This window comes from Monodelphis domestica, chromosome 5 (genome assembly GCF_027887165.1).
Source record: "Monodelphis domestica isolate mMonDom1 chromosome 5, mMonDom1.pri, whole genome shotgun sequence".
NCBI classification, from domain to species: Eukaryota; Metazoa; Chordata; class Mammalia; order Didelphimorphia; family Didelphidae; genus Monodelphis; species Monodelphis domestica.
This window is the reverse complement of record NC_077231.1, coordinates 272,784,419-272,806,744: the sequence shown is the minus strand read 5'-3', so window position 1 is coordinate 272,806,744 and position 22,326 is coordinate 272,784,419. Positions and strand designations below refer to the sequence as shown.

Below are 22,326 nucleotides of genomic sequence, written 5' to 3'. Positions count from 1 at the left end.
CTATGTGAAAGTTATGGACTATTCAGTCATTATGTTGTAGATGGCAGGAAGCCTTTTGATCTGGGTACCATTTTGTATTATATGAATATGCACACCTACTTCATTCACTCCTCCTCCTTTCAGCAGCGAGCAAATCCCACCAATATAAGCTGCCCCACTTCGGCTACTTTCAAATCGGCTTCCCCTTTTAAAAAAGGAAACAAAGAAAAAATGGTTCACTGTTCACCATTTTGCAGCACCTCAAAGTATTACTTTGCTACATTTACTGATTCTTGGCAAGTCACCATTTATTTCTACACTTCACCCTGTAAGGGATAAGGATCTTTATATTTGTACACATAAAGGAACAAGTCATTCACTGGAGGGCCCATTAAGAGTAGCATCTTCAATAAAACACCTGTTAGAAATCTCTTTCCCACTTCCCTGAGAGATTTTCTTTGGGTGATTTTAGAAAATAACTTTTAAAAATTCTACAGTGCCAGGTGTGGTGAGGCACACTAATAATCCTAGGCTGAGGCTAGTTGAAGATTTTTCGTTTAGGGGTTCTGAGCTGCAGTAGGGCTAAAGCTGATCCTGTATTTACAGGAAGTATGGCACCAATAAGTCCCTGGGAGCTTGGTGGCCAACTGGCTACCTAATGAGGAATGAAAAGCCTAAGAAACAAAGCAAGTCAAAGCTTCTGTAACAATCAGCAGTAGAGGCAGCCCATGAATGGTCATTCTACTTTGGCTCTGAGTGATAGAATGAGACCCAGTCTCAAAAATAATGAATAAATAAATGAATTAATTAATTAGTAGATGGATAAATGAATATATACATATGCAAATAAATGAAAAATAAATTCCAAGACAATTACTTATTATCACAGATATGAAAAAAGTTTAAATTTCACTACTAAAAAAAGAATTTAAGAAAATATATAAAATGGATCTAGTCATAGGTAGGAAATTTCAGGAGCAAGGCAGACATATAAGCACATTTAGGAAAGATCCCAGTTTGTGTTGCCTAAAATATTCATGAAAGGGACATACATTTAGTGAAAGGATATATTTAGTAGAAGTGTGATGTAATGCCATGAAGAACACACTGTCATGAAATCCTAGCTATATGGGTACTGGGGAAAATTAAACTGAGTAGATGTTAACAGATAACTCAGCAAATATTTATTAACCTCTTAATATGCACCAGGAATTGTAATAGACATTTAGGACACACACACACACACAGAAACCATCTGTTATCCATTAAAAACACCTAGAAATCAATGCTTTTCAATTTACATGAAAACCAATAGAATCAATGCATTTTTATATCCCAATCTCCAAGTTACCAGAACAGCTTTGATATAGTTATTCTTAATTATATAATTGGGGAGGGGGGCAAAGATACACATCAGTCACAAACAGCAATCTATTCAAAAGAGAACAGCAAAAAGAAAGCAGCAAAACACAATGGGAAATGACATACGAGAAAAGGTGGACGGCATCACTTTTCTCCTTGATAAAATCCTTCCGATATTTCATGAACTCGCGTAGGGTGGTCAGTGGTTTTTCAGATATGGTGAACTTGTTGTCAGCTGCCCAGGTTTCCATGGCAACCAACACTATCCTTGTCTTAAGTTGTTCCTTGTAGATCTAGTATATTAATGAAATGAATACACAAGTTATAATATCAAAGGATGTATGAACAGGACTTAGAGGAAGCCCTTTATAGGTGGGAAGCATCTTGAGTTTTAAACGGTTCTAGTCAGGGGAGAAGAGACAGAGAGAGCTATAGGAAAGAATTCTCTATTGAGTTTTTAAAATTTATTTTTTTAACAATTTTAATAAAATAATATTTGTAATAATAAATTTCCACAAATGTTTTTGCAAAGTTATATGATCCAAATTGCTCCTTCTTTCCTTCCCTTCTTTGTACTGGAGCCAGCAAGCAATTAAATCCGGATTATATATGTATTATCTCTACTGATTTTGAGGAGGGGGAGGAATAGTGGAGATCAGGATTTATCTTTCCCCTAATTTCCATATTATTCCTCAAGTAACACAAAGACTAATCACCAGAGAACAATAGTTAAGAATTCAGTTATGACATGATCTCACACTGTTAATCAGGGAACAAATTTGTGTCCCTTTCCTGGTATCTTAAGCAGAATAAAGGACAGTCTAAAGCTTCCCTGTGAATATTATAACAATAAAGAATGCCAATAAAGCCAGTTTGGGCTGTTAAAAAACTTTGGAGAAACTATGGGTACATTAACCTTAGAAGTAAGCCAGGTAGCTGAGAAAACAAGAACTCATGGTCTCGGTATTGGCACCTATCTTGTAGTGCTCGCGTTCATATGGAAGGAGCCTGATTCTATCCTTGGGTTCCTCTATTTGAGGGAGGTTCTTTAGGAAGAGAATCAACCTCTGTCATTATTCTGGGTAGAATTCCCAGAAGGAATTTCAGTCATAAACTCATCAAAGTTGAGGTCCTTTTAACCATCTTCCCAGCTACAGATTTGGGTTTAAAAAGTGTCTTAAACTTTAAAGAAGTGCGTGACTTAATTTTCAATTTCCATCATCTCATATCATTACAATATAAAAGGATAAGATGAATTATTAGCAAATGTGATTTAGAACTTATGGAGAATGGCATTTATACTTACTAAATCTGCCATGTTCACCACGGATTTAGCATAGGTATTTGTATGCATCACTGAAAGTCGATGTTTTTTAAACTGAAAATGAAAGAAAATAAGTGAAAAATTTCTGAAGCCAAGTATCAGTAAATCACCATCTCTGAGGTAGAGCCAGAACATATGTATATGATTCAAAATTATGATATTAAGGCAAGTATTAAAGTAGATTTCTAGAAGATATTTCCCCCCAACAGAATAAAGATGGCATGGGCCAATGGAAAGTTTATGTTTCACAAGATTGGAGTTTTAGTCCTACTTTTCTAGAATCCCTGGCAAGTTATTTTATCTGTTTCCTCATCTATAAAAGGAGATCATATGAGATGATCTCTCTGGTTCTATTTCTAAGGTCCTATAATGGGCAAAGGTCCATGAGGGAGACAGAAAGCTGGTTTTAAGATACCAGCAATATTTTCTAGTAATTTGGGGAAGCAATAATACAGTAGTAGGAATAGCCACCCTGATTTTTTCAAGTATTTTTAATGCAGCCAAAAGTGAAATTGTCTTTCATGATTATTTATCAAAATGGGGAATATTATTGTGTAGTGGAAAGAAGGCTAGCCTTGGAGTGAAGAGGAATGATCAAGTTTGGTTTCTGATACATGCTAACCATATAACCGTGGGCAGATTATGTAAACTCTAGGGGTCCCAGACATTTCTCTAAGATTATAAATCATGAATTGCTGACCTGTGTTAATGGGAGTAGTTTCCTCAATAATAATTCATCATATCAGTGAAATCATAAGTCTAGAGGCACTGTAGAGCCATGGAAGGAGAGCTGGGCTTGAAGCCAAAAGGACCTGAGTGTAAATCCTGGTTTTGACACATATAGGCAAGTCACTCAATCTCTTAGTATCCTAGGCAATCTTCTAAGACTGTAAAATACTGATCAGTTGTTAACCTACTTTGGCAGAGTTTCCCCACCTTGGGTATTCCCTACACCAATAATGTGCTAATCCCTGAGGATACAAAGGTAAAAATGAAACAGTTTCTGCCCTCAAAAAGCATATATTCTAAAGCATCTTGTGTGTATGTTTGGTGCAAGAGAGGGGAAATGGAACAGGTATTGTCATTTACTTGTTCTTACCATGACCCCATTTGGGGCTTTCTTGGCAAAAACAAAAGAGAAGTCTGTCATTTCCTTCTCCTACTCATTTTACAGATGAGGAACTGAGAATTATCAGGTTAAGTGATTTTTCCAGGGTCACATAGCTATTAAGTATCTAAAGGTGGACTTGAACTCAGGTCTTCTTGACCTTTTGACACTGGGCCACCTAGCTTCCAAACAACATGTACATACATAGGAATATATAGGAAAAATACCTAAACCAATATACATTTATTAAATGCCTATTTTGTGCCAGGTACTGTAAGTGCTGGGAATACAATTAATGAGAAGAAAGGCAGTCTTTGCTTTCAAAAAACTTATAATCTAATAAGGGGAGAAAACACACAAAAAGAGGCAAGAAAGGGGAGGAACAGAACACCATGGGATAGGTGGAATTGAAAGTAGGCAGAGCAGCAGATGCAAAGCATTTGCTTTGCTTTGATTGAGATCAAAAAGCTAGTTTCTACCGTCTCTAAAGAAAGATATTGGGAAGAGTATGATATTTTCCAACCAGAGAGGAAAAGAGACTAAAGCAGTGGTTCTCAACCTTTCTAATGCTGTGTAAAGATTAAAATTTAGGGGAGACTGAGGCAGGTAGAAATTAGTTTCTCTCTGCAAGGAGTATTATAATTTTTAGAGGTTTATTAAAAGTTAAGGATTAAAGAAAAGACAGGATAAGAAACACGTGCCTAGGTCAGAGTGGCCTAGACAAGATCTCACCTACATTATGGAAAGAGCCGCGTCTGCTCCACAACCGAAGTCCAAGAGAGACCCCACCTACGGGGAAGACCCTTTAAATAAAAACTTTGCTCTCATCCCAGGTGAGAATTCAGTGAGATTAGAGGGCATTCTGGGAGCTAGCAAGGACTCCTGGGGAATGGAGTCCAGAGTTCAAATCTCAATTTTACAGCTGTGACCCCGCAATAGAATTACTCATGTTGCAGTGACCCCAAACCAAAAAAAATTATTTTGGTGGCTACTTCAAAACTGTAATTTTGCTACAGTTATGATTTGGAATGTAAATACCTGATATGCATTATGTATTCTCATTGCTACAAATCGAGAGGTTGAGGACCGCTGGACTAAAGCAAAGGATTTTCACCTTTAACTCTGACATTTTAAATATACATTCTCAAAGCTAATCAATATACCCATACCTGAAATCATCAGCTGAAATTCAGAAATACAAACATTGCTGAAATTTTTTGAGAATTAAGCAGCATAATCCTCAATCATGTGTGTCCTCTTACTTTTCTGCACACATTGGTAGAAAGAGAGGAAGGAGTGCCATATTTTCATTAACTTAGCTGTTGGTATTCTAAAAGTGAAATCTTTGTGAACAATGAGTTGATAAAACTGAGGAAGAACCAAATGATGTTCAATATAGATATTCCCATAATAAAAGCAGAAGACAAGAGGAAATTTGAACTAAATGGAAAGATGGATCACAGGTTCTCCTTGGAAAAGTAAAGTCATAATATAAAAAGACCACCATGAAGATAATTGCAGCATAAACTCCAACAGCTGTTGTAGAAGAAGTAAAGAAATACTTTGAGGAACTTAATAAGACCCTTCAAACCAGTCCAGCATATGCTTTCCACTAGGAAACTTCAATGTGAAGATGAGCACAGGGGAAGATAATGGAAAGTATGTTGGAAAATATGGCTTAGGTTTGAGATCCCATAATGGGTAAAGTCTTGTAAATATTCAAAAGTCTCTTGGGTGTATGTTATAAGTATTTCCAGAAGGTCCTGGATAGGATAAACACCAACTATCAACACATATGCATGCATACATATCCAATGAAATTTAACTATATTTTAATATATGATCAATGATTGGATACAGATACAACAATCATTCCAGAAACAGCTAACTGCTTACAGTCAGAATAAAATTTAAAACCAACATTAAATTAGAAAAAAGAGTAAGGATAAGAAGAAGATACTATATACAACAGCAATGAGTTCAACTGCACCTATCCAAATAAACCATTGAGGTCAAATAATGGAAATGGGAAAAGGCAAAGAGATTGATATAGTTCATCACCAAATCCTACAAAAACATAGTCATAGGGAAGAGCTGCCAAATGAGGAAGCCAAAAGAATCTCCAAACCCCCTTAGCCAGCAAACACTTAATCTCCTTATAGCATGATGGCTGCCAAGAGCAACATCAGCTTGGAATATAAATTTGTTTATAAAACACTACAGAGAAGGATAGTGGAAAATAATGTTCAAGATAACTTCACAAAGGAGACAAATCTTAAGATAAGCCTGATGAGATTCAACAGAGTAACAACAATTCAGACAGCAAATATATTCAAAGATAGGGATAGCAGCAAGACAGAATATGGTTCAAATATGTCAATAGTTCTCTATATATTTCCATTATTGTTAAAAATAGAATCCCCATATTTGACTCAGTGGATTATGGAGGGATAAACGGTGGGAGCAAATAGGCTACAAATTATTTCCTAGGGTGATTTATATGTAAGAAGTGACATAAGGGATATCTTCAAGGAAATATATACTTGGAAAAGGAGATGGATCAGTCAAATAGCAAGAATGATGGATAACAGATAGAGAGTCTGAATTTTTCACTGATATCTGTGCTCTGAGAAGCTTGCTCTGAAGGAAGTTGGAGGTGGAGACTGCTGAGACTGTTTCTCCATTTTGGTCAAGTGAGTGATAGGGACTGATCTCTTTTCTTTGCCTCAGCTATCTAAGGGCTTGGGCCTTTTGGCCCAGCCTAAACAGAGGGGGTATTGAAGCCCTATCAGCTTCTCTCCTCTTTCTCTCTCTCTCTCTCTCTCTCTCTCTCTCTCTCTCTCTCTCTCTCTCTCTCTCTCTCTCTCTCTCTCTCATACCTTTCTTCCTCCTGTTTGTAATTAAACTCCATAAAAGGTTGACTGCTGACTTGAGTTTTCATTTAGGAGTTACATAGCTGAATTCCTTGGTGACCTTAAATTAATATATATCAGTCTTTTAAAGTGATTTCCTTGTCACAGGAACATTAAACAACAAAAAGAAATATTTATTAACAACCTACTATATGCAGAACAATGAATCTGTGGGAGTTGGGGATGAAGGTTACAGTATAATAAAGATATATGATGTAGACACAAAAATCACTTAATACCCTATAGTAAATGCTAAGTACACTAGAAATGAATAACTGTGGCTATAGGAGAGGTCTTGTAAGGGAAGGGCTGGTGGGAACCTCAGGGATATGGCATCCAGCTCCAGAACAGTGCCAGGCCTCCATAATGAGATACATGATTACTCGAAAGAGATTGATCTAATAATCCACACAGTAAAACCAAAATGCATGAAAAATGTCTATCATCCAGACTATGGCACAAAGTAGAATAGCCGGTGCATTGAATTAGTATATTACTAAATATATAGGGGACACATCCTCATATGGACGATGATTTGCCCCTAGAACTAAATAGAAGGAAATTATGCATTGTATTCAATAACTGCAGGCTGCCCAAAACCCATCCTTTAACATAAATGTTGTATTGTGATGATATAGGCTTGTGAATGCTGGAATACAATATTCTCCAAAGAATCAAAGTTGTACATGACCTGAAGGTCAATGGAGAGCCATATGGAAGAATATAGCAAATAAATTTCCTATGAAAATCTCTTGGCATAAAGAGATGTAAGGGATATTTTCAAGGAAGCATATAATAGTTGTATGAAGGGATATGGGCCAGTCACATAGCAAGAAAGACCAACCAATAGATGGACATACTAAATTCTACCAGCATTAACTTCCTGTAGTGGAACTGTGGGGGAAAGGATGGACAAGAATTGTACTAATGAGTTTGCAAATTGCTCTGATGGAGGAAGTATGTGAAACTATAAAATTGAAGATCCATTTAAATATTGAAATATTTTAATTTCTTTAAAATGCAATTTTAATTAATTAATTAGCACTAATTCTACTCAAGTCCATCTGAAATTGATGTGGAAGGAATCAGTGATTTTAGCTCCTCATTCTACATTGAAGCGTAATGATTTGGCCAAGGTCACAATGAGTGACAGAAATAGGATTGAGAGCTAATTTCAAATTGGGTGCTATTTCTATTATATCTGTGATGTCATATACTTTATTTGATGTGGCTAATGGTTTATTTTTATTTAGCTAACAACTATTGGATAATATTGAATTAAGGTTCCACATTTACAATCCTTAGCACACTCTTTAGTTACAAATTTCAAGGCTCCACTTCTCCCCTCCACAGGACTTACACCCATTCTCATCCTATATATAGTATGTGTAACTTTCAAACAAATAATAAGTCCTACCATTAGGTGATCATTCACTATCATCAGTTCAACATATTTTGTTTCTTCTTCTACATTGCGTGGATGCCGACGAAGCTGCAGGAACATTAAACAACAAAAAGAAATATTTATTAACAACCTACTATATGCAGAACAATGAATCTGCGGGAGTTGGGGATGAAGGTTACAGTATAATAAAGATATATGATGTAGACACAAAAATCACTTAATACCCTATAGTAAATGCTAAGTACACTAGAAATGAATAACTGTGGCTATAGGAGAGGTCTTGTAAGGGAAGGGCTGGTGGGAACCTCAGGGATATCTTCTTAGAGAGAGTGGCCCAGGAATTGGGCTTTTGAAATATGGCTGGGAATTCAGTGGGTGGAGAATGGACATCAAAGAGGGCAGGGCAGATCTAAAGAAAAGTATGAACAGAGGCAAGAAAGGATAGCAGAGAGAATGATGACTAGTAGTCCAGCTCAGCTGGTTCCCAGGGTACAATCAATCCATCCAGTGAGAAGTATTTATTAAGTATCTAATATGCCAGGCACTAAACCAGGTGCTAGGGATACTAAGTTAGTCTCTTGCCTACAAGGAGGTTATATATTCTAAGGAGAACAATAGTAAGTAGCCAGATAAACAAGATGGTGCCACACTGCACAGGTTCTCAGAGGCAGAGAGCATAGTTTTTTGTTTCGTTTTGTTTTCTCCAGCTTTCTAAATAAGTCTTGAAAAAAAAACAACATCAATATGGAAGAAACAAGTAGGGAATGATAATGTAGTTTTTTTCATATGTTTTCTACTATTTAGATTTAAAGATTATGTATATGCCATATAACATCAAGAGAATGAACACAATTATAATCTTTCAACTCCTAGGAAAAAATTATGAAGATACAAAGTTGCAAAATTATAGAGTGTTTTTACATTAATCTTTTACTAATACAATTAACAGTACATTTTGCATGTATGACTATAAATCCTTGAATACTGTACTGATAATACTTACATTTTTTAGAAGCTTGTGAATGACTTCTTACATTTTATTTGCCATTGTTTTCACAAGAAATAATTTATAAATAAGAATATAAATCCATAATAATTTATATAGAGTCTTTCACTTGGAACACTAAATAGGCTTAATGTACATGAACCAATTAATTTATATAATGATTCCTCTCCCTTCAATATTTATTACAAAACTAAACCTAACTCAGGTTATGTAGGTATAATAATTCAAAATTAATAGAGAAATGTAATCTATTCTAAGGCTTGAAAACAAAAAAGAAACACGAAGTACAATGTAATAGAACTCTTCTAAAATATGGTCTTTAGAAGGCTCACAGAAAGTTTCTTTTTAATTATGTTTTTTGTGGGAGGTGGGGTTGAGATATGACAAGTTAATAAAGTAGCCTGTCCGGGCAGATTGAGTTATTGAATTTTTAATGATGTCAAGCTATATGACCAATAGGCCTTACATTACCTTCATAATGCTAGTAAGTTATATTACCTAGTGTTCTTATCTGTAAAACAAAGAGTTTGGACTAACAACTAAGATGCTTTCTAGTTCTCAATTCATGGTCTCATGAATTCCAGAAAATAAGCTATTTCTTTTCCTGAACCAGCAACCCAAGTTCTAGTTCAAACTTTGCCAATAGCTAACTGGATGATTTGGATAAGTCTACCCTTTTGGGCCTTAGTTTTCTCAGGTGTAAAAATGAATGGGCTGGATCAGATGATCTCTAAGCTTCCTACAAACTTTAAAATTTGATGATGGTAATTTTGCCTCCATCTTATAGAGGAAATATGGTACAATAGAGAGTGTTGAACTCAGAGTCAAGGGAAATGTGAGTTCAACTGCCATCTTTGGTGTTTTTACTAATTGTGTGATCATCAACAAATTCATTAACCTCTCTGAACAACAAGGGTAATACAATCTATATGCCATTGTGCTGTCATGAGGATCAGATGAAATAATACTGGTCATATATGTTGACTTTAGCAACCTCAAAGGGCCATGCAAATGTCAGCTACTATTATTCTCTAGATTCATTCCATTTTGTTTCTCCAACTTGCTTAATCTAACTGGGAATGCATTTCCTCATTTCTACTTCCCTATACCGACCATTAAATATAAGATACTATTCATTAGGTTTAAATCCTGACTTTCTATACTGGACAGCAACAAGGCTGAGTGTGACAATGGTAATCTGAGGTCCTGATATGCATTCTCAAGACCAAGATGCAACAGAGACAGAAATACCAGCTAGGAAGACCTCATGTTGAAAACTAGAGCCCATCTTGGACTCAGAGTTCCAAAGGGTCAGAATCCAAGATCCTATTATTACTTCTCTTTGAGTAAGAATCATAATCATGACTGCTGTAAAGAATGTTTTAGAAATCCATTAAACTCAACTCACATCTCACATTTTTGGTGAGAAAGAGGTCAGAATTTGAAATCACATTCTAAGAATGTGACTTCTCTTAGTATGACTCTGGGATTTCAAGTAAGATTCTGTGAATCCTTCATCTGAATTCTGCCAACTTCATGATTAGCAAATCATAATTTGGGATTCCTCTTTTATTTTTGGAGGTTTTGGGGACCCTGTATGATATTTCTCTGCTATGCTGTAGTCTAGATTTCTTTGGAGGTTAGGGCTTGGATTAATTGGCCCACTGAAGTTTCTTATACCCTAAAAAATTTCATAATTCCATGATTTATTCTCTCTCATCACCATCACCACAATTAGTCCCAAATAGTATTGTTTAAGCATGGTATCTTGGTTTACCATTGTTAAACACATTGATCAACAAGTCCTCACTCATCTCAGAGACTTGGTTTGAATCAACAAAATTAGCAGTTGCCAAAATAAATATATGTATTGGTACATGCCTACCTGCCTTTTACTCCTTTTTAGTCTTGGTTTCACAATGAACTTTGGGGAAGTGATGTTCATTTGTTGAAATTCTGAAATAAGATTTTTAAAAAATTATTTTCTCAGTTTTAATAAGTGTGCAAAAAACTTCTTGTTGCTCCACTAAATTCATTAGTCCTTTCCCCACTTAGTTACTCCATAATAATCATGCATCAGGTGGTAGAAAACCCATTCATAAGAACATAGATTCAGAGATCAAAGTCATATCTAGTCTGAACATTAATTTTTTTTTCAGCAAATGATGCCTTCTCTAGTGCAGGGAAGGAAGGGAAAGAGGAAAATGCCTGGGAATTTTAATGTAATAAACAAATGAATAATTTTTTAAAAGAATTTCTAAAATATGTGGGTTTTAGAAGACATTTTATAGATAATGACCTGATATCTAGAGAAATTAAGTTACTTGCCCAAGATCACAACAGTAATGTCAGAGGTAGGATTCAAATCTGGCCCCTCTGACTTTGGTTCCAACATTCTCACCAACAGTTAAAGAAACAGATCGATTACTGACTATTCCATGATGATAAGAGTCTTGGAGATCATAAAGAAAATCTGCAACAATCCCTAAGGTTTCTAGTGAGAGCTGTATTTTACCTCCAATATTTTCAGTTCACCCTACCAACAACCAGCACCTCTTCGTTAGACACTACTATGCAAAAAAAGTGATTTTAATTTTCCACATCAACCACCATTCATCCTAATGAGTAGTGAAATGGATAAAGGAAACAAGAAGAATGAGAAAAAAGAGAATTGAATAATCTACAACCAGATAAACAATTGATGAATGAGCAAGAATTGATGAAGAGGTATTAGCATTGTACAAGTCACTATACTATATAGACAATGGGAAACAGAGGTCCACTTTGGAGTCAGAAAGACCCAAGCTCAGGTTACAGTTGACATATATTGGCATTGTGGCACTAAATCTCTCAGTGCTCTGAAACTACAAATTAAAGAATGCTTATCCCTCTTTGTTTCTGGTAGAGGCCATTTCCTCTGCCAATGAAATTACATTTCTGAGTTTATAAAAAAGAGACAACCTCTTCTTTTGCCAGTCACATGATATTCCCTAATCTCTTTAGAACCTTAGACCTACAGGCTCCATGATAATTTTCAGGGCAGTGTTGCACACAGATTATATGATGTGTGTGAAGTTCACTATGGATCTTGGATCCATATTAATAGGGAAATATTTGTATCTAAATAGATGAAATGTTACAGATTTCCCTGTGGGGCTGCTCACCTTCTAAAAATTCATGGTCCAACATAGTCAATGTGGATTTTGTGCTTTCTGAAGACTTTTTGGTAACTTTCTAGAGAATGAATTTATTTGATAGTCATTAGTAATAATGACAGGGCTGCTAAGCCATCATATAGACTTACTTTAAAAGAACTCTTGGGGGGCAGCTAGGTGACTCTGGATTGAGAGTTGGGTCTATAGATGAGAGGTCCTGGTTTTAAATCTGGCCTCAGATACTTTTTAGCTATGTGACCCTGAACAAGTCACTTAACCCCCATTGCCTAGACCTTCCTATTCTTTTGCTTTGTAACTAATACACAATATTGATTCTAAGATGGAAGGGTTAGGAAATCATAGAATCAGAGAAATGTACGGAAACATATCACAACTCTTTCATTTGATTGGAGAAGAAGCAAGTCCAAAAAGCTTAATTAATTGCTTGATGTCATATAGTTAGTTGGTGACCAAATTCATTTTCTTGCCCATTTTGGGCTTTTCACATTACCCCACACTGCCTCTCCCAAGATGCCTGTTCAATGATCCACATTGCCCAATCATGGTTAATTAGGGGGTTGAAGGCAGGAGGAGCCAATTACAAACTTTTGTTCAGTCATTTTTCAGTCATGTCCTACTCTTCATGACCCCATTTGGGGTTTTCTTGGTAGAGATACAAGAGTGGTTTGCCATTTCTTTCTCCAGCTCATTTCACAGATAAGGAACTGAGGCAAACAAGGTTAAAGTGGCTTGCCTGAAGCAAGATCTGAACTCAGGAAGGGGAGTCTTCCTAACTCCAGGTCCAAACTCTATCTATTGCCTTACATTTACAAACTAGGTAACTTAAAATTACAGATATCCAGGATATCCTCTTGCTCCCCAAAAGGGAAAATTATGTGTTAGGGAACAGGCAAAAGTATGGTAGGGACAGAAATAATTCTTAGAATTCTAACTGTAGTTGAAAACCATTTATCATTTTTGCCAGCCAACTGTAATTTGTAACTTACCAAATATAAACATTTAAAATGAGTCATTGATTCAAACCGAGCCTTGCTACTTGACCTTTCTATTGCTAGCTTGCATGGAATCTAATTTAATAAGTTTTCATTTGTTTGCCAGGACATACGTACCTCCACCCTCAAATACAGTATAGACATAAGCAAATTTATATTTTCCCCATAAATTAGCATGACCCTGTTTCAGAAATTCTTATGAACAATGAGGGACTAATGTCATTTTCCATGCAGATTATTTCCAAGGCACTGAAATGAAATAATAAAGAACTTTTTAAAAAGTGAGCAGATGGGAATCATACCAGATGGCAGGTCATCCAAGGGAAATTCAAACAGTTTGGATTTGTAAACTGAATGAAAATGGAAGTCCTCCTGAAATAACACAAATCAGCACAGTTTAAGCATAGAAAACAAATCATCTCACAGCCTCAGGCAATCCCCTCTATTGGCTGCAAAAGCAGATATATTTAGACACATCATACTTTTATTCTATTCCCAGTCTCGGCCTTAAGGGGAAATGAGCCGTCACCCATTCTCTGCTCTGTACTCCAATAGCCTTATCTATATCTGCAAGGTTAAATAGTAAACTACAAAGTGCTACTATATAAGTTATTGATTATCATTATTACTTTGGGGAAATGTGGTATAGTGGAAAACATGGACCTGGAAAGACCTGGAATAGAGATATCTGGATTCCAATTCCAGCTTGAACTGATAAGTAAGAACATGTTTTAAATAAGGACTGACAAAATTATGAAGCAATGAGCAACTCATTTAACTGTTCTGGGTCACAGTTTCTTCATCTGTAAATTTGGAGATGATACTATTTGTACTATCTACCTAGCAAGATCATCATGAGGACAGTATCTTGTAAATCATAAAGTGCTATAGAAGCTCAGGACATTATATTAGAAGGAAGGGTTCTTGATTAACTTTAGAAGCATAGGATTTTAGATGTAAAATTGGAAGGGAATTCAGAGGTCGTCTTGTCCAACTACATCACTTTACAAATTAAGAAACTGAAATGTAGAGCAATGAGGAACTTGCCCAAAGTCTCATAGGTTTGAACAGAAGAGAAGAGGTCTTCTGATTCCACCTATAGCTCTTTTCCTTTGAAGTCCAAACTTTAATAACATGAGTGCTATAGCAGAAAAAACAAAAGAGTCCATCTATTTGATTACATGGAAGAGCCAAGTGGAAATCCTAAAATCACAAGATTTAGAGCCAGAAAGAACTTCAGAGGTCATTGAGTCCAATTCCCTTATTTGAAATACTGAGGAAACTGAGGCAAAAGAGTGAATTTCACAAGATCATACAGTTATTTCAACTCTGGTCTTCCTGACTCTAAGCCCACTCTTCTATCCACTATGCCACATATTAGCCCTAGCAGAAGATGGTTTTAGTCCATTGACTTTTTGAGTCCAGCACACTCCTACTGGGCCACATTACTAGACAAAGGAAAGAGGATAATCTGCAATGCAGATGAACTGGTTTCTGCTTAGGCTTAAACCCTGCCTCCTAGAATAGCTGCACTTAAAGACCTAGCTTTTCAAGAAAACCCTCCTTCCATAGAAATATATGCATCAGAGCTCTCTGGTGCTCTGAAGAAAATGATCAACGTCACAAACAAAAAATTGTCTTAAAATCAAAGTACCATACAAAGGGAGGTGAAAACAGAAAACACACCACTCTTCCCCTGTAAGAACAATCAATAGTTTTTAGAAATAATTCTTTTTTTTCTTTATCTTTTTACTCATGATACTGATGGTTAAGAATCTGATCATGGTCAAGAATCATTTGTAAAATCATGTCAAAGCTGCAGTACTGCACCAAATAATGATGTAGGGAGAAGTTGGCAGATGGGGAAAATTTATATCTTTAAGATGGTTTGGGAAGAATATTGCCAGCGAATGGAAAAATCTTTGTGGGTTCATCATAATTATTCTGCCTAAGTCATTTGAACAATACTGCATGATCCAAGGAAATATGCTTGGCATTCCATCATTTAAATGGGCCTGGTTTTTATCTATAGTCAAGGAGGTAAATTCCATCTTTATCTAATTATAGATAAGAAGACCTGAAAGTCCTAGACCATTACTTATCCTTAGAATTTTAATAGGAAGCTATGATTACTCACCTCTGGGGAGAGGGAGACCATAGATTAAGAGTACAGAATGAGATGTTATTTGGATATGACCAATGAGTAATTTTGTTCAAATTTGTTCCCCCAGTGGGAACAGGGAGTTAGGAGATAGGAAGGAGAAAATATTTTATTGTTGTTCAGTCGTTTCGGTTGTGTTCAACTCTTTGTGACCTCATCTGGGGTTTTCTTGGCAAAGATAATGGAATGGGTTGCCATGTCCTTCTCCATCTCATTTGACAGATGAGGAAACTGGGTCAAACAGGATTAAATGACTTGCTCAGGGTCAAACAACTAGTAAGTGTTTAGTAAGTTTTGAGGAAGAGGAGGAGTATCTGGAGAAAGCAGAGGGTGATATAGAGAGAAGAAACCTCAGGAAGCCTCAAAGAAAAAATGTGTCTAGTGTCACAGGAAATCTCACAAGTTAGTACTGCAGAAGCCCACCTGATATTAGAGTCAGTTTCACAACTCTGATTCCCCTAAATCCTGTCTTCTTTCCCTCCCTAAAATCCAAACCCAAGATTTTATGAGCACAAGAAGATGTATAAAGCTGCTACCATCATTTATTGCCTTTGACCAATAAACCATTTGCCTTCCATAGGCTTTCCACTTGAACTAATGGAAGCAAAACGTACCTGGGAGGTGTCATTTTCTTCTGGTTCAATAAGATATGTATGATTCCCATCATAGAACATTCCGCTGTCAAGAACAGGAAAGTTATTAGACAGAAGTATTGACTTCTTGTTCAGACCCCAATCATTTAAGAAACCATCAGCAGCTACACCTTCAGGTTATTATTTTGTCGGGCTTCCCAACTCCTATATTCATCTGCTTCCACCAACATTAACAAATCAGTCAAAAAATGCTTTGCATCTGAGCTTTCAAGGTTCTACTCTAGTCAGGTATTGCACAGAGTTAAAACTTCAACTAATAAATATGCTGTTCCTGTTCTCAAAGGAGATAATAAGCTAAAGAAAGGCAAGTCTAGGGAGTGTAGGTGGTGGGAGGCCAAACAGCATTAATGACAGTATTTTTAAAGCATTTATTGAGTTCTCTTATCTTTTGTTTTGTTCTACATAATTGCTTTGATGAAAGAGAAGATCAAGGAGGAGTAGAAAAGAGGGAAATAGAAAAGGAAAAGAAAGCTATAGGTTGAGGTCTATACGTTTAGGAAAAATCAAATAATAGAAAAAATAGAGGATGAGGAAGGTTTAACAAGAGAACTGAAAGAGAAAATCAAGACTGTTTTTGCTTAATGTCTGTCATGGTAATATGAAATAGGCCTATTGATTTTTTTTTACACTATTGCCCTAAGACTAGCTACTCAGCTGGTTCTCAGACATATGACCCCATTTCCTATTTGTCAATGAGGCCAGCAAATAGATGGATGTCAGAGGCATCCAAAGTGCTTACCTTTGGGAATTAATTCAGTGCACCAAAATACTAAATGGAAGAACCTTCCCATTTATCCAGAGTCAAATAAAGAGATAACTGAAATGCCAGAATTTTTCTCTAAAAAACTGGAAGGGGTAATTAAAACTGCTGTTTTTGAATTAATGCTTATCAATAATTTTGTAAATCTTTAAGTATAATATATAACTTAAATTATCATAATTATCATTGTGATTGTACAAGGTTTGTAAGTGACTTGTCACCAATAATTTTAAGAATCACAATTAGGTTGAGGGACAGAACTAATAATTCCAATTGGTCCCTTCTTGTTTTACTAAGAAAACTAAGGTCATTTAATGTGAGCTTCCTTTCTATCCTTCCCATTCCTTAACAAGACAATATTTCATATTCTCACTGTCTTTTCCCAGTTATCATACTTAGCATATCTAAAAATGGAACCGTTATCTTTTCTCCAAGACCTTCCCCTTTATGATCATCCTGATTTCTGCTAAAGCCACCACCAACATTCTAGCCTCCTAGATTTGTGACCTCTGTGTTATCACCAACTCCTCACTCTCATTACACATCACAAAATCAGCTGCCAAATCTTGCTGATTCTACTCTCACAATATCTCTTGCATTTTCTCTCTTTAATCACCTAGCTACCATCTTAGTTCAGGTACTCATCATGTTTCACCTAAATTATTTCAACAGTCTCCTAACTGTCTCCCTACCTCAAATCTCTCTCCATTTCACACTGCTACCAAAGTGATTTTCTTAAACACAGATCTGACAATGTTAATCTTCTACTCAATTCCAATGGCTCCCCATTGCTTTTAAACCAACTATGCAGCCTCATTGGCCATCACTTTCCCTCCTACACTCTCTGTGATCCAGACATACTGTTTTCCTTCTATTCTTAACAAAGGATACTCCACCTCCAATCTCTAAGCCTTTACATTGGCCATCCCTTAATTCTTGGGATGTACTCCCTCCTCATTTCTGCCTCACAGAATCCCTTACTTCTTTCAAGAGGACAGCTCAAGCATTGCCTTCTACACGAAGCCTTTCTTGATCTCTTCAAACAACATTGCCTTGCTTCCCAAACTATCTTGTACTTTATTGTATTTCATCCCCTTGATATTTATTCTGTTACTGTTGGTTCAGTCAACTCTTTGTGGCCCTAGTTGGGGTTTTCTTGGCAAGGATACTGGGGAAATTTGCCATTTCCTTCTCCAGCTCATTTTACCCATGAAGAAACTGAGGCAAACAGGTTAAGTGACTAGCTCAGGGCTACACAGTAAGTCTCTGAGTCTGAATTTGAACTCTGAAAATGGAATCTTCCTTATTCCAAGATCTGCACTCCATCCATTCTGCAATTTAGTTGTTCCCTTGAATTCCTAAACCTTTCCTTAAAACCCAACTCAAATGTAAACTCCACAGGAAGGTTCCCTGGTCTTCTTTCCCCCATTGATAATAGAAAATGAGATAGATGGTACCTGGAACATAGGATGCGCTTAATAAAGATTCTTTCCTTCACTTTCCTTTCCTTCGTGTGTTATCTAATACTCTGTGTCTATATCTCATTCTGGTTCTGGACTGTGGTTTGTTGGCAGGAACTATATCTTATTTGTAATCAATAACTCTTTGAATTCCTAGCACATTGAACTGAACACAATGAGTATTTAAAATGTTTACATACACATGGTGTGATCTTACATGTACACATCCTATGATTTTAGTGGTATAGGGAATTAATGGTGAGGAAATTCTTCTACCAAAGTAGACAGATATGTGCTCTATGACTTCTAGTTTTAGAGACTTTTAGAGACTTGCCAAGGGCACTGAAAGTGGTGAATCAATGGAATAGATTGTCTAAAATACACTGTAGTAAATGACCATAGTAATCTAGCATCTGATAGACTCAAAGATCTAAGCCTTTTGGAATAAGAATTCACTATTTGACAAAAAATTGCTGGGAGAACTGGAGAGCAGTTTGGCAGAAATTGGGCATAGACCAACATCTTATACCATATAACAAAGATGACCAAAATGGATAAACAACTTAGATATAAAGGGTGAAATCATAAGTGAATTTAGGGGGGACTTGGAAAAATAAACCTGCCAGATCTATGGATAAAGGAAAAGTTTATAACCAGGGTCACAAAGTTAGTATGTATTTGAGGGAGAACTTGAAAACAGGTCTTCCTGACTATAGCAATCTAGTCAGGATGTAAGTTAAGTAGTCTTCTGTTATTTTTGGGAAAATATAGAATTTTGTGCATTTTAAAAAGCAGAAGGTGGTTCTTGCCTTTTAAAAATTGAGTTTATATTTGTTTTAATTTCATTAAATTTAAAATTAACATTTCAATTTTCTAAATGCAATCTTTCTTTTCTAAGTATTTATGAAAGTTAAAAAAATAAAAATAAGGTACCATCCTTTTATTTGAGTACTAAGATATTAATTTAAATGTTGAAAATGTAAACAAATAATATGATAGATCTAGTTTCTATATTTTAAATATTCTAAATTTTGTCTGTTGGTATGATACCACAATGTTTTATTTTTTCAAATTAAAAAATCATGAGGAAATGCTCCAAAAGTCCTGATACCTGTGGTTCATAAGGTCTTGAACTCACCCTTATTAACATTGTTTCCTACTCTAAAATTTCATGATTCTAAAAAAAGTAAATAACCTGTTGTTGAAATCTGAGATGAAAGCAGCCATTGCCATTTTAATAAGTCACCACCAGGGGGTGGTAAACGCATATGTGAGTTGCTTCCTTCTTGGTGCTCTCATGACAATTTGGTGGTCACTTAACCTGCCAGATCTGGGGCATGACAGAACAACCTTTTATTTCTGGAATATGCATCCTTGTGAGTTCTAAGCAGAAAAAGCAATCAAACCTCAATATTTCCGACTTAATTTTCTCTATCTAAAGAGGGCAAATTGAGAAAAAATTATCTATCTTTATTTCATTCTGTTCTTTGATATTTACGAGAGACAAGTCATGGCTAAACTATTATAATCCCTCTGCTAGAGACAGCATGTCCCAGGATTTAATGCTCAGTAATTTCTTACAAAATACATTTTCTCTGGGACTTCTTACCCTGACTGACAGTCTGTTAGGTGCCACAAATAAAACTGGGTAATAAACTGTTTACAATAGGTCTAAGGGAAGCATTTTATCTCCAATTCCTTTCTAATGAAATCTAAGCTAAAGTGTTCCTACCTGCACAGAGCTATAAGCATTCCACTAATAAGCTCCAAAGGTATGTGGCTTGAAGGAAGAGTTTTATTTTTTTTATCCAGTTTTGTGATTTAATTGGTTTAAGGAATTGGATGGTGATTAAATTCTTTCTAAAAAATGCAGATTCTGTAATTTATCATTTCAGAGAGCTGACCATTAAGAGGTTAATTGATTTATCCAGAATCATATAGCCATTATGGGTCAGAGGTAGGATTTGAAACTAGTTCTTGCTGATCCTAAAACTGCCTCTCTATTCACTACTCTATGGTGGCTCTTCATAGCATCTATTCCCACTGCTCACCAGCCACTTATTCATAGGACCTCAGTTTTTGAGCTGAAAAACCTTCAACCACAAATTGGTACCAACTCTAGATTTCAGGCACTGGCAGGTTTCAAAGGTACCTTCAAAATGTAATCTCATTTTTATGGATAGTTAAGAAATGATCTTTAGAGGATTTTAATCATAACATTCTACTGAGAAGGAAACCAAGAAATAGGAAGATCAGGTGAAAAAAACTAAGTGCTTGAGTTGGAATTAGAAAACAAGTTGACTCTGATTTTGCAAAAAAAGAAACAAAACTTTTAACTATAAGGTTATGAACTAGAAAGCAGGCCATTGAGAGAGTAGGTAGATGGCTCAGTGAATTGAGAGCCAGGTCCTAGATTCAAATCTGGCCTCAAATACTTCCTAGCTGTGTGATACTGGACAAGTCACTTAATCCCCATTGCCTAGCACTTATACACTCTTCTGCCTTGGAACTAATATATAGTATTGATTCTATGATGGAAGGTAAGGTTTTTGTTTTTGTTTTTGTTTTTTTAAAGAAAGCAGGCCACTGAGAAAGGGCACATACTACATTTTCTGAAGATCCAGGGAAACAGAACCCCCTTGAATCTGGACTAGGCTAAGATTAGTTTTCCTAGAAGCAAGGATTTCAAATTCAACTGTCTGTTGTCCATTTCCAAGTTTAAGATTTTGAGGTTTTATATCAATAAATTACTGTTAGGTGTTTTTAAAGGGGCATAGTATATATAATGTAGAAAGTATTGAACTTTCACATTAGGAGTTATCCATATATATGAAACAGTGAATCTAGACAATAGATATTCTTATATACATAAATATGTACTTGTGTAAAAATACATATGTTTATGTATGTACATAAAATAGCATGATATAACTAAAATTATGATTTGAAAAGCCATAGACATATCACTTAAATTATTCAGACCTCATAGCTACAACTCTGATAAAAATCAAGTTGATGACATCCTCCAAAGAATATTGCTTTCTTAAGGAAAAATTCTGAGCAGTACATAGTGAGAACAAAGTCAATTCAATAATAGAACTGATCCTGATGATTAGTTTTGCTTACAGAAAGCTGGAATGTAAACTCCTAGCTAGACAAATCTAACAGAACAATAACTAAAATGGAAAATAGAGAACTGAGAAAAACTTGGAGAATTTGGAGGTGAAAGATAGCCAATCTTGAGAATGGGAAGGTTAAAGAATCTACATTTATCTCAGCACCACATGATACCTTAAAAAACAGACTATGTGTTAGAATATAGAGATACTGTAAAGAAGTACATAAAGATTTAACTTCGTGCACAATTCATAGGCTACAATGTAATAAAAATAATAAATATAGGAGACATAAGCAAAAGCTAAATAGAGACCTAATAATGGCATTGTTAAGTTAAAGAACAAAATATCGAAACCATATGTAGAAAGAGAATTATAATGATAGAGAGAACGTATCAAAATTTCTAGGTCAAGACTAAAACAGTTTTCAGAAGAAAATATTCTTAGAATATAAGTTCCTTGAAGATAGGGCTTGTTTAATTTTTATTTCTACATTCCCAGTACCCAGCATAAAACTTGGAATTAGTCAATATTTAACATCATATTGAACTGAAGAGAGAGAGAGAGAGACAGAGACAGACAGACAGACAGACAGACAGACAGAGGGAGAAAGAGAGTCTGACATGCAGTTAAAACCTATTCTAATATACTTCACAACAAGCCAGGATTACAATAATATCAGAGAGAGTACATTGAAAGGTATTGAAGAAAAAGCATAATTGAATAATCTATAAAACTTACTGGAGTCCATGGCATGTAGACAGGGCAACAAATGAATCAGGATATCCTCTAATGTGACCATGGTAGTAGCAATGTTCTCCTCCCTAAAATGGAAATAGAGAAGATAAAGCTTTGGCCATTACAGGGAGTAAAAGCTTCATCCTTTCATACAAGTTCCTTCCAGAGTGCTAA

The 22,326-nt window shown here is 35.7% G+C and overlaps 1 protein-coding gene across 7 annotated transcripts in view; it reads right to left on the bottom strand.

The window, feature by feature from the left end:
- ADAM22 (ADAM metallopeptidase domain 22) overlaps positions 1-22,326 on the bottom strand; it is a 265,124-nt gene that overhangs the window by 79,239 nt on the left and 163,559 nt on the right. For all 7 annotated transcript variants that reach the window (XM_007504968.2, XM_056800169.1, XM_056800168.1 and 4 more), the window contains exons 5-12: positions 22,156-22,238; positions 16,040-16,103; positions 13,567-13,636; positions 10,982-11,052; positions 8,103-8,177; positions 2,648-2,719; positions 1,468-1,634; positions 100-184 (exon numbers count right to left, since the gene is read on the bottom strand). In XM_007504968.2, the coding sequence (XP_007505030.1) occupies positions 100-184; positions 1,468-1,634; positions 2,648-2,719; positions 8,103-8,177; positions 10,982-11,052; positions 13,567-13,636; positions 16,040-16,103; positions 22,156-22,238 (687 nt within the window). The remainder of the gene's footprint in view (positions 1-99; positions 185-1,467; positions 1,635-2,647; positions 2,720-8,102; positions 8,178-10,981; positions 11,053-13,566; positions 13,637-16,039; positions 16,104-22,155; positions 22,239-22,326) is intronic.